The 15058-nt window shown below is 48.8% G+C and overlaps 1 protein-coding gene across 2 annotated transcripts in view; it reads left to right on the plus strand.

Annotated features, from left to right (window-relative positions):
• Rim (Rab3 interacting molecule) overlaps window positions 1-15058 on the plus strand; it is a 150672-nt gene that overhangs the window by 94527 nt on the left and 41087 nt on the right. Inside the window, exon 6 of one of the 2 annotated variants that reach the window (XM_050184672.3) lies at window positions 4030-4103. In XM_050184672.3, the coding sequence (XP_050040629.1) occupies window positions 4030-4103 (74 nt within the window). Of the gene's footprint in view, window positions 1-4029; window positions 4104-6224; window positions 6476-15058 lie in introns of both variants that reach the window. The other variant, XM_050184671.3, reaches the window with a different exon arrangement.

The following is a 15058-nucleotide window of genomic DNA, read 5'->3' on the forward strand; positions in this document are numbered from 1 at the left end:
TCTTTTGATGCGGTAATAGTATGAGTGTGCCTATAATAAGGCGTTCAGATGGACTCAGAGGCTGAATAAAGAGAACATTTTGTATGCAGATGCCTTACGGGAAGCTTTTAGCCAAGGGAGAGTGCAGGTGCAGTAAGAGTAGGCTAAGCATAACTGGCAGGGTGACATCTTGATGAACTAAAAAGAGACGCCAGTTCTTGCTCCGGCGAACTGGAAGACTCAAATAGCGGAAGTGGGAAGACAGAAATATTTGTAATCAGCACATAAATGCGCAGTTACTGGCAACATTTATGCTAACAGCAGCTCGAGAAGAGTAAAAAAAAAAAGGAGAGGAAAAAGAAACTATACATACAAGTCTGCATTTGCTCAAAACGTCATCTGATTGTCGGTCTCCCCGCGAGAGAATCATACGTACCACATCTGTAACGCTGTTAATGCTTTACCGAAGTCAAATAACGAACGCGCATATCACTGCCTTTGTTTACCGCAACAAAGTGCGTCTGCCTCGCCCAGTTGAGACAAATGTTCGCACCATTAGCAGCCACATACCGCATTTCGTGACAAACGGCCTTTCTATACGGCTTTGTTATCACTCTGACCGGGCGCATGCTTATCGAGCCAGAACTTTTTCTCTTCCTTTCGTTCTACGCGCCATGAGGAACATTTCGCAGTGCTTGTACGCGTCTCGACCATTCTGGCATTCTTATTTCTTGCGGCAAACTTTCATGACATTTTTTTTCTTTAGAGGAAGAAACTGCACAACGAATGACTATGGCAAACTCGTGTTTTCTCCTCGTTCTCTGGAAAACACTCTTCGGTCCTTTGCATTTCCTTCAGAGTTTTTGCGTCCCATAGGAAACCCTCTCCAATTGCACTGTGACGCGGGGAAGAGGGTCATCCTTACTCTCTCGAATCAGAGCTTTCGCTTCGCCTTATTGTGCCGTTCCTGCTCCTTTTTTTTAACTCATCACTCGCTTCTCTGTTTAAACGGGTACGCACCTCTGCTCATCGTCTTTGTCGCTCGAACATGCAACGGCCCTTACTGCTTCTCACGTCGTTATTGTGTTCCTGTGCTCCGCAGTGAGTTTTTGTTTTTCACTTTCTAGAGTATATTCGCCCGCCCCCTCTTCTCCTTTTCTTCGCAGCGTTCGTCGTGCGCATTTTTATTTTACGTTTCGAATCGCCCCATCTCGTCCGTCGACGTTTACGTTTACACCTCCTTCACGCCAGTTTTCTCCTCGCTCCCTTTCTATGTTTTTCCCCTCCATGTTCGTACAAATTTACCGCTACTCCGTTTTTGTTTTCTCTTCTTTCTACTCGTCGCCTGTTCCTGGTCCTCTCGTGCGAGCTATTTTGACGCCCACAGTGTGTAGCAGGCCGTTCCGGGCTTTCTTTCCGCCTCTTCCCTCAACTGTCCACTTGTTTCTGCTCCACGCGTTTCTTTTTTTCCCTAATTTTCTTCTTTCTTCCTTCGTCTGTCTCTCTCCCATATATTCGTGTCATAGTACGGCAGTCTTCTCCGCCTGGGAACACACGCGCACCTCCCTCCTTACCGCCCCTTATTCCCCTCCTGGCCACCTTCCCTTTCGCCCACTTTAATATTAGCAGCAGGAGCCGAGCCATGGCTGCAGGCTTCGATCAATAGCACCAAGAAGGATGGAGAGGCGCGCGCTCACGCCGCCTGCTGCTGGATGGGGAAGCGGCGGCTGGCTGGGGAAAAGAGGGAAGGCGTGAGGAGGAAAACGCAAAAGGGAGAGGACGGCATCTGGATAGGAAAGGGGAAGCGGGGAATGCAAAAGGAGTGAGCTGGCGGCGAAGCGGCGCGAGGGTGCGCAGCAAAGAACGAACGGGAGAGGAGGAGGTGAATGAGGAAGAAGGGATGCGACGGAGGCGGCGGCTGCTGCTCCGGGACTCGGTGTGTGCAGCGGGCGCGCGCGGGGGCTATTTTTAGCTCCCGGGTGCGTCTGGCATCAAGGGCGGCCGACGCCGCCGCTTGCGCCGTCGTCGTCGAAAACGAGCCTGACCCGCTCTTCCTCTCTTTCCCGCTCACTTTTTCTCTCTCCCTCCCCGCGCTGCATCCCGTTCTTCCCGTTGCACCCTTTGTTTCAACCATTGCCGCCGCCGCTGCTACATCGCTGCCGGTACCGCCGCTGATGTTTTTGTAGGTTCTTAATGGGGAAGGAGGTGGTTCTCTAGATGTGGAGCGTCCTTCCTTCTTTCCCTGTCTCTCCTCCTCCTTTTTTCCTTCCAGATGGACGGTCGTCGCTGTTTTCGTATCTTTCCTTTACTTCTCTCTCTCTCTCTCTTTCAAAAGAAAAGAGCGGAAAAATGTGCGTAAACATGTTCGCTCAAAAATGCGCTGCGTTTTTTCGCGCGTAATAATGCGCCGCATCGCGGCGGGCGGTCGGCTGAGTTCCGAGCGAGAGTTGAGCAATGCGCCGTTTCCCAGCGCGCGCTTTCCCGGCGACGCCCTGTAACTTCGGCGCGCGCAATGCCTGCCGTCACGGCCGGTGCGCGTGTGTAAACGAACGCCGTGCGCCATAGTTGGCGAGACGGCGATAAAAGGAAGCGGAGGCAGTCCTGTATGCGTTTTTTTTCCTTCTTCTCTTTTGCTTTCCCACTTCTTCCAGGGACGAGAAGGGCACAACAAGGGATGCTAACATAAATGAGAGCGTGAAATGAACTGTGAAAAGCGCCGCGGCGTTGGCGGTTGGGAGCTTGCTTTGAAAGGCGAGTAGATTGGTGAGATGGCCGGTTGGGTGGTGCGCCGTTGAGTGGCTTTAGCGCATGGCGGCGCCCGGTGGTGTTCCCTGAACGGTGGTGCTCTGCCGCGGAGTGGCGGGCAACGCCCGGTTGTCAGGCATAGTTTGCCGCGAAGTTCTTGAATTCTCGAGAGACTGCAGAGAGAGAGAGAGAGAGAGAATGAAAATTTATTCAGAGAAATGCGCACGGACAGACCTGAGATGGAGCGCCCATCCGGCCTGCCGTCCTGGTACTGCTGTGAAGAGTGTGCTGTAGGATGATACTGTCAGCATACTGTCGAGGCTTGACGAGGTCAAATGCATTCTCTCTCTTTCTCTCGCTCTCTCGTTCCACTCCGTGTTTTTTGTTTTTGACAGTGTCTAAATAACAAAAGCGAAATGTATTTTGATGGTCTGAAGAACTTTACAGACATCAAAGGAAAAACCTGACTCCTTTATCATCGGAGCAGTGCGTTATGAAGCTTGCCAACGTATATGAAAGTGAGCGTTACTCGGTGTCCATAAGGCAAACCTAAAAAAAGAAGAAAGAGAAAAGGTGTGCTTGCATGCAAAACGACAGTATGCGCGTCACTCTGTGTTGAAACTTACGTCAAATGTGCGCGCATCTGATGATGAGGTCCTATCAGCTGTTAAGCCTAAGCATATCCGCTCTCATGACAGGAAACATGAAGTAAACAAAGAAAAAAAAAGATAATGCGGTATCTGTGAAGTCGTAGTCCAACGCCTTTGTACTGTAGATACAAAGACTTACGGCACTGATCGTGTTTCCCCCATTTATTGGTATATTTATAGCGAGCGTAATCGATAAAATGGTGTCCGCCATTTGCTGCACCGTGGTGCCAGATGTACCTCGCGCGTAATCGGCGAGCGGACGCCGTAGAAAAGGGAAACGCCACTGGTTACCCGGCATTGCACTGGTGTGGCTTCCCCGTTGCGTGGTAATGCAACCTCAAGAGAAGCGGTGCTACGACCTTTCCTTTCTTTATCCCAATGTCTCAGTGCTCGTCGAACGCATGCTTCACGACTGCGCTGCCAATTCTCTGCGGCTGCAGTAGCTCTGTGAGTGGAGAGCGAGATACAGCATCTCTCTGGGGACGAAGTGGGGAGGCGTACGAGGGAGGTGGGGGGCGGGGGGCAAACTCTGAACGCGTGGCTAAACGATTCTGAGCTGACCGCGGAACTTCCGTTGTTATTGTTTCCTCCCATTTTTCCCCTTCTCCCCCATCAACCCCACCACGATGCTGCTTGCTGCCGCTGCTGCTCACAGGAGAGGCGGACGTATTCAATCGCACGTGGAAGCAGCAGGAAATACTCGATGCCAAAATGAAAAAATTCCTTTCGGTGAGCCATTTCTTCCCGGCCGGGCCAGAGCCTCGTGCTCCCTGTTCTCTTTTTTTTTTTTTTTTTTTGTAAGGAACGGCCAAAATCATTCTCTCTCTCGCCCCAACTGTTTTCTTTTTGTCTTCGTGTTTTCTCGCCCCGCAGTCATCGTCGTCGGCGTCGTTCATTCTTTTGCATTGTCTGCTGAGCTGCTGCGTCTTCTTCCTCCAATACGTGCTGTTGTACCGTGCTGTGTGGCTCACGCACTTATTGCCCTGCCTTACTTCCTCTTCTTCCTCCTTTCTTAGCTGCCCGTTAGTGTGTGCGTATGCCTCACTCATTCTCCATGGTGCCCGCGCTAAAAAAAAAAGAAGGAAGATGTCGTCACGTTTCTTTTTCTTGCGCGTCACGTTCCTGCGTTTCCTTTCCTTTTTTTCTAGCCTCTCGTCACACGTAACGCGTTATGGCTCGTTTACGCGTTGCACTTGCTGTATTATCCCTCCCCGCTCCTCCCTCTCTGTCACTGTCTCTGTGTCTCTCTCACTGTGTGCGTCTATCCTTCGCGATGCCTTTTGTTGCGCGTGTGTGGCTCTATATCTGATGGGTATGTTAATATGGATGTCATGCAAGCAAAGCACGTTTCCTTCGGACTTGTGTGCTCTGCCCCGTACTTTCCCCCCCTTATCTTGTTTTCTTTATATTCCCCCTGAAAAGGCTATACATATATATATATATATATATATATATATATATATATATATATATATATAAATCTGATAGCCGTTAGGTTAGGATTTCTGCAAGCTCAGTTTAGTTTTGTTTTTCGGCCATAAGGAACCGTCATGAACTGAACAGGAAATTTCGCTTCTTTTTACGAACAGCACTTCACAGTTGCTTTGACTGCTTAGATAGCCGCTGATTGGGCTTAGACAGCATAATTTCGAGACGCAGATAAGTTATCTACACGCACCATGTAAGCAGGTTAGATATTCGGCCGATCAGCTAGCCATTGTTTTCTTTCCGAACCTTTCTTCTCAGTAGTGTGTTCAAACTTAGGCTTAATCTCTTTATGGCTTATGTTTTGACAATGCCTCCTTTACTAGATGCCTGCCGCGTCGCTGGTTTTCCCTTTGGGGCGGAGGTTCCTGTAGGTTCAGGGTAGTGGCGGAGAGACGGCGCTCGCTGCCGATCCTACTTCCTGTTGCGGATGAAGTGTCGATTACTAGGCTAGCATGCGCTCGACCAATGGCTTGACGAGAGACCGCGTGTCCTGCCTCTGAGATTGCAACCGACGCCGCTAAAATCTCGGAGGCAGGGGAACGTGATTCAAGTTTGGAGCAACCGCCGCAACTAGCGCTCGCAGCCGACCCTAGGTGGATAGGAGGAAAGAGGAGAAGAACCGGAACCAGCTTCCCGGCTAACGCGGCAGGCATCTTCTAAAAGAAGCATTGGTATTGGGCGAATGCCTCGTGCAATCACGAGCAATGGTTTCTGCTCCTATTCTCGCCACAATATTTACGGTGTAGTTTACGAATGCTTCGTTGCAGCACTAATGACCTCTGGCGTGGTGTAGTTCCTGCTTGTATGTCCACAATAATTTAGAAGAAAGCTATACGCTCCACAACTCACATATAGGCACGATCCAAAGACATTCGACGTAACCTTTCCATAGCTTGGAATGCTGAGATACACTCTTTAATCTCACCACGTCGCGAAAGCGGTTGCTGCAAGCAGCCGAGGTGACGGGCACGGCGAGGTGCTTCTTTTCTGTCACCTACCCGATCGTCGCACCTCCACTTTCCCTCGCCCACCAGTCTCACTCACAGATCATGCTATAGCTCTGGTGCACAGAACCCAAACAGCTGCTGTCGTCAGCGATCAGCTGTTACCCAAGGACATCTGCTTACCGCATACCTACGTACCTGCAGAAACAGGGATGGCACCATTTTCTCCAATTTTTTTTTTTTTTTTTTGTCTTGCTAACTGTGCTCAGAGACAACTGTGCTGTTCGAGTCTTTAAGGGAGCCAGAATGAGAATGTGCGCGGCGACGTCAGGCTGACGGCAGGGTCCCCGTATGGGAGTTGTTTTCCTCGCTCTCTCTCTTCTCTCCCTCGTGTAACGTGTTCGTGCACGGGCTGCAGGTGACTGCGCGTACGCGCCGCGCGTGCCCCCCGTCGGGGGCGGTGCGGCGAGCGTGCCTTACGCGTACGCCACGGCGACTACTCCCAAGGGCGGCGGCGGCTGTAGCGCGGGCAGCGGCTCCGGCGACACGTGCCGCAAGAAAACGGTGCGCTTCAATCGGGACCACGGAGGCTGCAGGGACGCGCTCACCAAGGACTCGGGCATTGACACCAGCAGTAGCGCGACGCTGAACGAGGACTTGTGCCTCAAGGTACACACGCGCGCCCGCCGTCTTCTTCTCGGTCACACCCGCACGTACACGTACACGCACGCACGTACAGACACACACACACACGCGCGCGCGCGTGCGCCTGCGCCAGCCATACAGGCACGCAGAAACGGGAGACGCTGAAAGCAGTCGAGCCGACGTTCATCTGAAGTTTGCAACCGCGCTGTTAAAACGAAACAAATACATAAATAAGCAGACCCATACAGCTCTAATGTCGAATAGAGTGACACTGATTTGGTTTGCACTGGTATTTGTGGCGCTCGCTGAGCCACGGTGCATTCGGACAGTAAGGTACGAGGCCTACGTGCATTTTTTTTTTCGAGCACGTGGTGCTTGTATACCGCACAAAAAGTTTAAGCGATCTGTGTTTACGTGCCCCAGGCGTTGTTTAGGTCCTGCTACCCATTTGAGTTTTCCCCATTTACGAGCTTTCGCCACATTAGTTTGCCGACACCGTTGCTGCTCTCAGACACGTGTCAGCTCCACTGCTTTCTTTTTTGCCGCACTGATCGACTCTGAGACGGCAGTCTCTTCCTTCACAAATTTCTTTTGCGCCTTAAGCTCGGGTGTTTGCAATTACGAGCTGCAGATTGGATAATGAGCGTACGACGTTTGCAACCCTATAGATTGCTAGCCTCTCTTTGCCGTCTGAACTGTGATAGCTCCTTCCATAGCGGCTACAACTGTTCGAGAGCAAAGAGTGCAAAAAAGAAAGAAGAGGCACCACGTGGGAAGAGGCGTGACGCGCTGGCGTCTCCCTTCCCGCTTAGAGTGCTGTTTCTTGTTTAGGCTTTTTGCTTTCGAACATGTACCAAAAGTAACTCACATCGTGTTACCGTTACATCCGACCTAAATGTATTACCTTCTCATGTGCCACTGGATAAGCGAGCACTAGGCATAGTCGTTAGCTCTTGCAAAAGCATGACGCCTCTCTAGCAAGTCCCGCATGTGACAGTAGAAAATGAGCACGGGCAGAGCATACGCTTCGCTGTTGCACGCCGACCGCGAAAACACGATTTGAGCTGATTAGGACCAAGATCGCTTTCTTAAGATACGAATCACCGATTTATGAATTGAAAATCAACTCAAGCCTCTTCCTAACCTACATCTCTCGATCAATTCCTTAACGTGCGGAAAGCCTCATATTGCTTTTTGGATATACATCCCAAACCGTTCATAACGCAACCGCCTTTGGTCGACGCCAGAGAGGAGGTGAAGGAAGTTCTATCGCCGCACGAAACCATATAACTTGGCTCAGCCACACGTAACAGCTCAACGCGCAGCCACGTAACGAAAAATGCTTTATCGCTCACTGTGGCGCTTGTTCGGTCAGCCAGCTTGTCACTCTGACCGGCAAGCGTGCTTTTCTGCACTACAACAAAGGCTGGCGGGAAAACGTCTGCATCGGAAAAGTCGGAAGATGGTCAAACTTCTGCCACCCTAGAGATGATTACAAAGTAGGTAGCGCCAGAAAGTTCTTGCCAGAAAAACATCGCATGCTGCAGAAAATCCACCAGGCACCGCCACGTTCAGAACCTATCGCCTCGCGCCTGACGGCCTAAGCTTGAAGCCGGCGGTAAACGCAAAAGTTACGGGTGAAAATTAAGGGGGGAAGCTTCACGACTGCTCCAATAAAGTGTCAAGATCGTCTGAGTTAACTGATGCGTGGCAGATGTGCAAGGCAGATTGTGCTGCACTTGGGAACCTAATGCAAGTAGAGTCGTCAGCAACGTGCCCAGATTATGTGAAACGTTTCAGAGCAAACAAGATTAGTTTTCCAACAAAACTGATGTCCTTGCTCTTTCTTTGTCTTTTGGTGTAGGGGAAAGCGTAAGCCCATAATAGGAAAAGAATAATTCAGGGAGGCTTGGAACAGATCCTGGTTAAGGAGCGAGTCGATTAAACTCTAGCCTCGGTAACGTGTTAGTGATGTGACGCGCTTATAGCGATCGTTAGAAGCGGTTTATGTTATTTGCGTTAAATCCACGTGACCTGTCCACTAATGCAACATTAAAAAATTATCCGAAGAACGAGCCCAAGTCTCGACAGACATATCACGGAAACGCTACACACTCGGAAGACTTGAGCGTACAAGAAAAGACTAACGAGACGTAAATGAGGAGGGCGCGGTTTTCCGGCACGTCGCATTTTGAGCAACCATAGTAATAATTTTCGGTTCACTTATGAATTAAGCAGCTACTATTCTCACAGCTCTTTCCTGTACACTTGTTTCAACGCGCTTCACTAACTACACTCTCGCCCATAGGCCGACATATCTTTTTTTCCCACGTCTTCCTAGAGCGGTGTGTTAACACTAAGTATAGATGAACGCTTTCTTTTGTTCACCGTATTTCGTGCTTTAGTTATTTTCTTTACAATCGGGGCTAGGGTTGCCAACTCTCTAGTGGACGAGGTTGGGGCAAAGGGGTTGGGGGCTGACGGCGACCGACTCTGTCAGTGCCAGGAGCCGCCAGTCTGTACGTGCAAGAAGGTTTCACACATATTTTTTTTTGTCCCACCACGTCGCAATTTAGAAGAAAGACGTAGTGGTTGCCTGGCTAGCACGGCTATGTATACAGATATGGTGTACTGCGAATGATTACGGGCCTACAACAAAACTAGAACTCCGTTATAAAAATCGCCTTTATGTCTATGATAATGCAACAGAAGACAAGAGAGGAATGCGCATCCGAGCTGCCTCGCATTCAAAAAGGAAAATCTGGTTTATTGATTGTTATTCAGTAGAATGAAATCCCGGCAGAACTCATCTCACGATGATTTTCGACGTTAACGCGATTAGCATTGAACCAACATAGCGGCACAACGTATTTCCAACGCCAAAACGTGTATGGAGGCCGGGCTCCTTTCTCGCGCTTCCCGCTGCACACGCTGCGCCATCTGGTGGTGCCGCCGTTAAGTTCGCGCGTGGCTCGGGTTCAATTCCGCCAAGCATCGGATAAATTTAAAGGATCATTTTTTGTAATTGTAGATCGGCGCATACCTAGTTACCGAAGTTGGCGTCAGAGAAGTTCATTGGAGAGTGGCACACACACCTACCAGCACGTACCCAGCGACCCAAGTTGGTATCAAAGATGCTCAATGAAGAACGTCACAGACCGAATGGTAGATACGTAGTGCTCCAAGTCGACGTCAAAGATATTCATTGAAGAGCGGTAGATACCCGGTGGCACATATGCAGTCCCGCATCCCCAGTGAGACCCGATGTCGGCGTCAGAGATGTTCATAGAAGAGCTGCACATAAGTGCACAGTGCCACATACTGAATGACTCAGGTTGGCCCAATGGTTGGTTTCGAACCCTGTTCTCTTAGAACAGTAGCTCAATGCGCTGACCTATTTTACCACGGGCTATCCGTGACTCAGGTTGGCGAGAAAACGGTTAGGGACTTTGATAGATGCACAGTGAGCTCCCGAAAAGTGCGTGAAGTACTCAAAGAATGCTAATCGCATTAAAAAGCAAAAGTCGTGATATTTGGCCGTCCCGACTGGGTCAAGTCGGGACTCGGGACTTTTATTACTGCGTTGTCGGGACCATCCCGCTAAATTCGGGACGGTTGGCAGCCCTGTTCAGAGCACAAGATCTCGATATAGTGGAGAGCTGCCCGATACAAATAACGCTGCACACGGCTTTGTCTAAATGAAATAAGTCAGTGCTTTAAAGCAAGCCTTTTCTTTGTGCGCTAAATGAGTTCGATTTGTTTTTTTTTTACTACTATATTTTCCTTTATCTCTCTCTCTCAGACTCTATTTTCCGTTTTGACTTGCATTCTGCTCGCACAATAAATGTCCAAGCAATGCTTTCTGACAGCTAATCTTTAGCCTTGTCCATTTACGCGCCAAAGTTTTTCGGCATCACGTGTACACTTGTCGGAGAAAGACGTACCATTTAGGCCTCAGTTTCTAAAGCTAGAGAAACCATTCGAGAAAGCAGCGCTATAGTTGGCTACAATTGGCAAAGGCACGCGTGTAATAACTTGTTGAACAAAGGCAGCAGTGGCTACGCAAGACGCTTGGTCCCCTCTCTAGGGGTCACAACGCAAATGCATTTACAGAACGCGAGTCTCCGTCAGCAATCGGCGGCATCTCCGATTGATCCTACTCGTATTTCTCGAGTTGAAAATACCGACGGCTCTAACGAAATGTGTCGAAGTTTAACACGATGTGCTATTTGCGCAAGTTCTTCGACAATAGGTGCACCGCGTGATTGTTCTGCGGTATATAATATGGAATCCCTCATGGCCGTTGGCCTCCACTCTACGCGTTTCGCAGGGAGATTACCGAGCCACCCGCTTACGTAATGGAAGCTCGAAAACAGGCTTGGTGCTATATTTGCGCTCACGGCTGCTGAGCTGTCAGTGTGGCTGGATTTAGTACAGCTTAACGCAACACAATCGTGTACGCCGTACGGCGGAAGCATGCTCATAGAGTGCCGGCTAAGTCTAGCCAAATGCAGCGCGTGGAAGGTCTGCTCGCCCATAGCCGCGGTTTACGCTGTGACATTCAAACAAATCCTTTCCCGTCTTTCCTTTCCTTTTTTTTTTAATTACGCCTCTGGAAATGGAACGTTACGCATCACGCCTGCGTATATGCTGTCGCTATTAACGTACGCATTCATCGGCTTTCCGTTAAGCTTTCGAAATCGTTAAGTACCGCACGTACATTTGTCGGGCAGAAAGTGCACTCCCTATATGAAACAGGCGTATGGGTCAGAAAACGATTCTTAGCTCACACATTGGCATTTTTGTAAACGGCGGGAGTAGTAAGTGTGTTTAAAAAAACTTGTTCGTTTATCACTCAGCAGTACGAAATAACTTTGCTCTCCCTTAGAATATCAAGGCAACACAATTCAGAAAACCTTCTTTTAACGTGTAGCTAAGTTCTATTAACCTCTGCTAAGATGTAGCTTCCTTTTACGATAACTTTCTGCGGTCCACAGTGGTTTCGGTTAATACGCACTGCGAGCTGTTTAAGCGCTGATGTGTTACATAGACGTTGTAAATGGAGTCTGCAGAAATGCCTCTGGAGCGCTCGCCATAGTCTTTCGCATCCTGCCTATTTTTTTTATCGGTTCGCTGATATTTAACAAGCCTAGCTTCATCATGTCCTTTTTGTTCGCTGTGTACGCACTCTTGCAACTAAAGACGCCGTCCTTGCGTCAATATCATTTTCCTCGTCTTTAAATTGTACGTAAATTTGGCAGCACTGTTAGAGAACTTTGGCTCACTATAGTAGTTCGAGATGGCGTGGCATAGAATGGCTAACTGAACGCATCTCCATTCGTTCGTATTATCACTGTATTGAAAAAAACGAAGAAAGACACTCAAGTGCAGAACACAGGATGTTTAGAGACAATGATAGATTACGCGTGGATGTCAAGCAAAGGAAAATACGCCGTTGTCATCGGATTTCCAGCTGAATTGATGAAGTCGAGTTAGGTTGGTTAGGCTCGCTTAGAATAGGTTAGGCCACGTTAGGCTAGTGTATGCTCTAGCTAGCTCCGGCTACCTCACCTAAGCATAACCTGGCGTTGTACTTGAATAGTCCGAGATCATGGGTCTCGACCTTATCGAGAACCTTGTCGCGGCAGTACACTCGTTTATGTTCGCGACAGCGATAACAGAAAGTTATCAATGTACGCTGATTGGTAACTTCCGCGAATAACGTTATGTTTCTATGATTGCAGACTGACGCGACATTTCTTCTGTTTTTTTTTTGTGAGGCGTCTGATTTTTTATAAGCGGCAGTCAACAATAGCTCTGTATTTGCACAAGAAAGAAACAGCCAAAACAAAACATCAAATTTAACGAAATGCGCGGGGGCCACTCTCTAGTCTAGATATCAAAATTACCACGGCCAGCACTTTTTCACTCCGTGCAAGTCGCACTGTAGGCGGGTCTTGGACCGAGCTACAAATCGATATCAGTCACGATCCAGCGAAAAACTGTCACTGTCAAAAAGATTAAAAATGTGCTCCTAATCATATCGCACATTATTTCCCCTAGGTTTTTTTTTTTTAATATGTGCAACAACTCGCGAGAAAATCTCCAAATTTAAACACTTCCTAGAACATTACAGCTGCCTGTTTAGGTAACGTACAGTTAAGCCGTTCACGGAGGTACACTTGGAAATGCCAAGCCCATTTTTATGGTATATAACACGAGCCGACGACCGCATCTTTAGCGCGCGGTGCGCAGTTCCCAAGGAAATTAGAACATTCTTTTTGTTTCTTAAGTGCTAATTACGGCAGAATCCACGTTCCCACACCAGTGTGCTCTCCTCGGAAAGCAAAATAAAAAAAGAAGAGAGAGAGAGAGAGATACGCGCGCACACAGATCCGTTGCAACACCGCGAAACCCTCCTCTCCTCTCGGCTAAAATATTGAGGCTATACCACTGCGCGTTTTGCACTGTGCCCTCTTCCCCCTCTCCACTCCGAGCGCCCATTTTCCTTGGCCGGCGAGCAGCCACGGCGCGGCTATTTCGAAACTGCCAGGCCGCGCCGTACACGAAGTGCTGCAAGCCCGCCGCGTCGAGTCTGTCTATACTTAGCCACACTATCGACGTGCGCGGCACACTGTCGTGGCCTGCGCTTTGTTCGACGCCTTCTCTCTCTCTCACTTACACACACTCTCGCGCTCTTTCTCCCGCACTTGCTCAACAACTACTTTTATACACACTCTCGTTCTTTCTATATCTCCTTTTTTTTCTTCTATTTTTCGCTAGATGCGCCAAATGAGGGCATTAGTGTACGCGATACCACTTTAGGAGGAAAAAGAAGCCGGAGAGATAGAGAGCGAAGAAGTGAAAAAAAAAGAAAACAGGGCGGCCTGTTCAATATTTTATGACGAGTCGGTCGTTCTCTCCAACGTGCCGGTGCCTTTGTCTTAGCGGCGGCGAAGGCTCTCGCTTGCTTCAGTTTCGTTCGTGTACGTGGACACGTAAACGAAAATTGTAGAGTCACGGCAGTAGTCAAAGCAAAACAGATTCGTTTACTGGTAATCAGCAAAATGTAGCACATCAACGTCACGCAGATGGGACCCCACAACTCGAAGTGAGCTGCGGCTTGTGGGGTCCCTATCTGGCAACCCTATGTCACGCTGTGCCACGTAAGGAAATGTAACACATCTTTGTTGGCTGAGTATATAGATCTCGTAGGGCGCCAAACTTCATTGCCTATATCACTTATACAGAATGTAAGCAAGGAAGGGAACAAGGCAGGCAGTATCGGTGTAACGAAGGTGATATAGTCTTCAGTATGCGCTGTTCAATGTTGGCGAGACAACTAGTGTGTCCTCTATGCGAGGACAGGAGTGTGAATCCACGCTGTGAATAAACCTGGCATAACGTGCTTATACATTACATAGCAGCGACAATCGCACGGGGCGCGCATATCTGACGTTTTACCGTCGTCGTGGCGTCGTCGTGGCAAGTTAGTGCAGCTCGAATTAGTGCAGCTGCTGCTATTTCAGGCGTCCAGATACGGGAGAGCCCTCGTTGTTGCTTGCACATAACGCGCGGCGCGAACATGCCTAAAGATGCGTCGAAAGTGCGGTGCATAGGTTTGCCACGTTAGGCTGCAATGCTGCCTTTCACATTCTGTTGTTCTCCAGGCCACGGCGTGCGTCGGGAAATGCGCAGAAAACACGCTCCACGTGTTTGCAGCTTTATATATGGTGTGCTTCCTTTCACACGCGACTATAGTCTCCAGGCCACAGCGCGCTACAGGAATAAATTGAAAATACGTTCCACGTATTTTCCACGTATATATGCATACGTTCCACGTATGTATATATACACTTCAGGCTCAGCTGCCCATCGCATTCGACTATTTTAATGTCATAACAGTTCCTCTTTCACATAGGTACTCAATGCCTTTAAAGAGCCACATTTTCTTATTGCCTATTATTTTAATCGAACCTTTGCCTTGTCAACCATAGTTCAGGAGATGGTGCAATACTGTCGGCCATAAAAGTTCATAAGGAAAGTTCAGGCCAACCAGGCGGACGAGAGGAACTTAAGTTGTCATTGATGCTTCGTTATATGCGTGAAAACTCAAGACGTTCCGATAGCTTTGCGCAAGCAGGTGCAACGGGAATATATACATTTCGGCGTTACATTCACCAGCCATCGAAGGGCAGTGTGCCCATTTCACCTAAGGGAACTATGCTGACTGACCAAAATAAGCTACACTAATTATACTCTACGTTATACTAATACTAATCTCGTGCGATGCGTATACAGTTGTGCTAACGTTACGTGCAGTACTAATTGTCTTTCTCGCCCATGTATGCACGCCTGTTGTTGCTCGCTTTCCCTGCCACGCAGCACGAGCTTGTTAGCTAGGCGTACGCGATCCGCACAACTTCAGCATGGCGGGACTGCGTACAGGCATGGATTGCACGCTATTATTGCCCGTTGGCGCAGCAGCAGCTTGAAGCATGATTTCTTTATGCGCAATGCCTCTACACGCAAATGTCGACGCTCTGTATAACTCTGTCTGCCGTGGGTGTGTAATAATTCAGATGCATATTTTTTTTTCTTTCATAA

Source organism: Dermacentor andersoni, chromosome 4 (assembly GCF_023375885.2).
Source record: "Dermacentor andersoni chromosome 4, qqDerAnde1_hic_scaffold, whole genome shotgun sequence".
NCBI lineage: Eukaryota > Metazoa > Arthropoda > Arachnida > Ixodida > Ixodidae > Dermacentor > Dermacentor andersoni.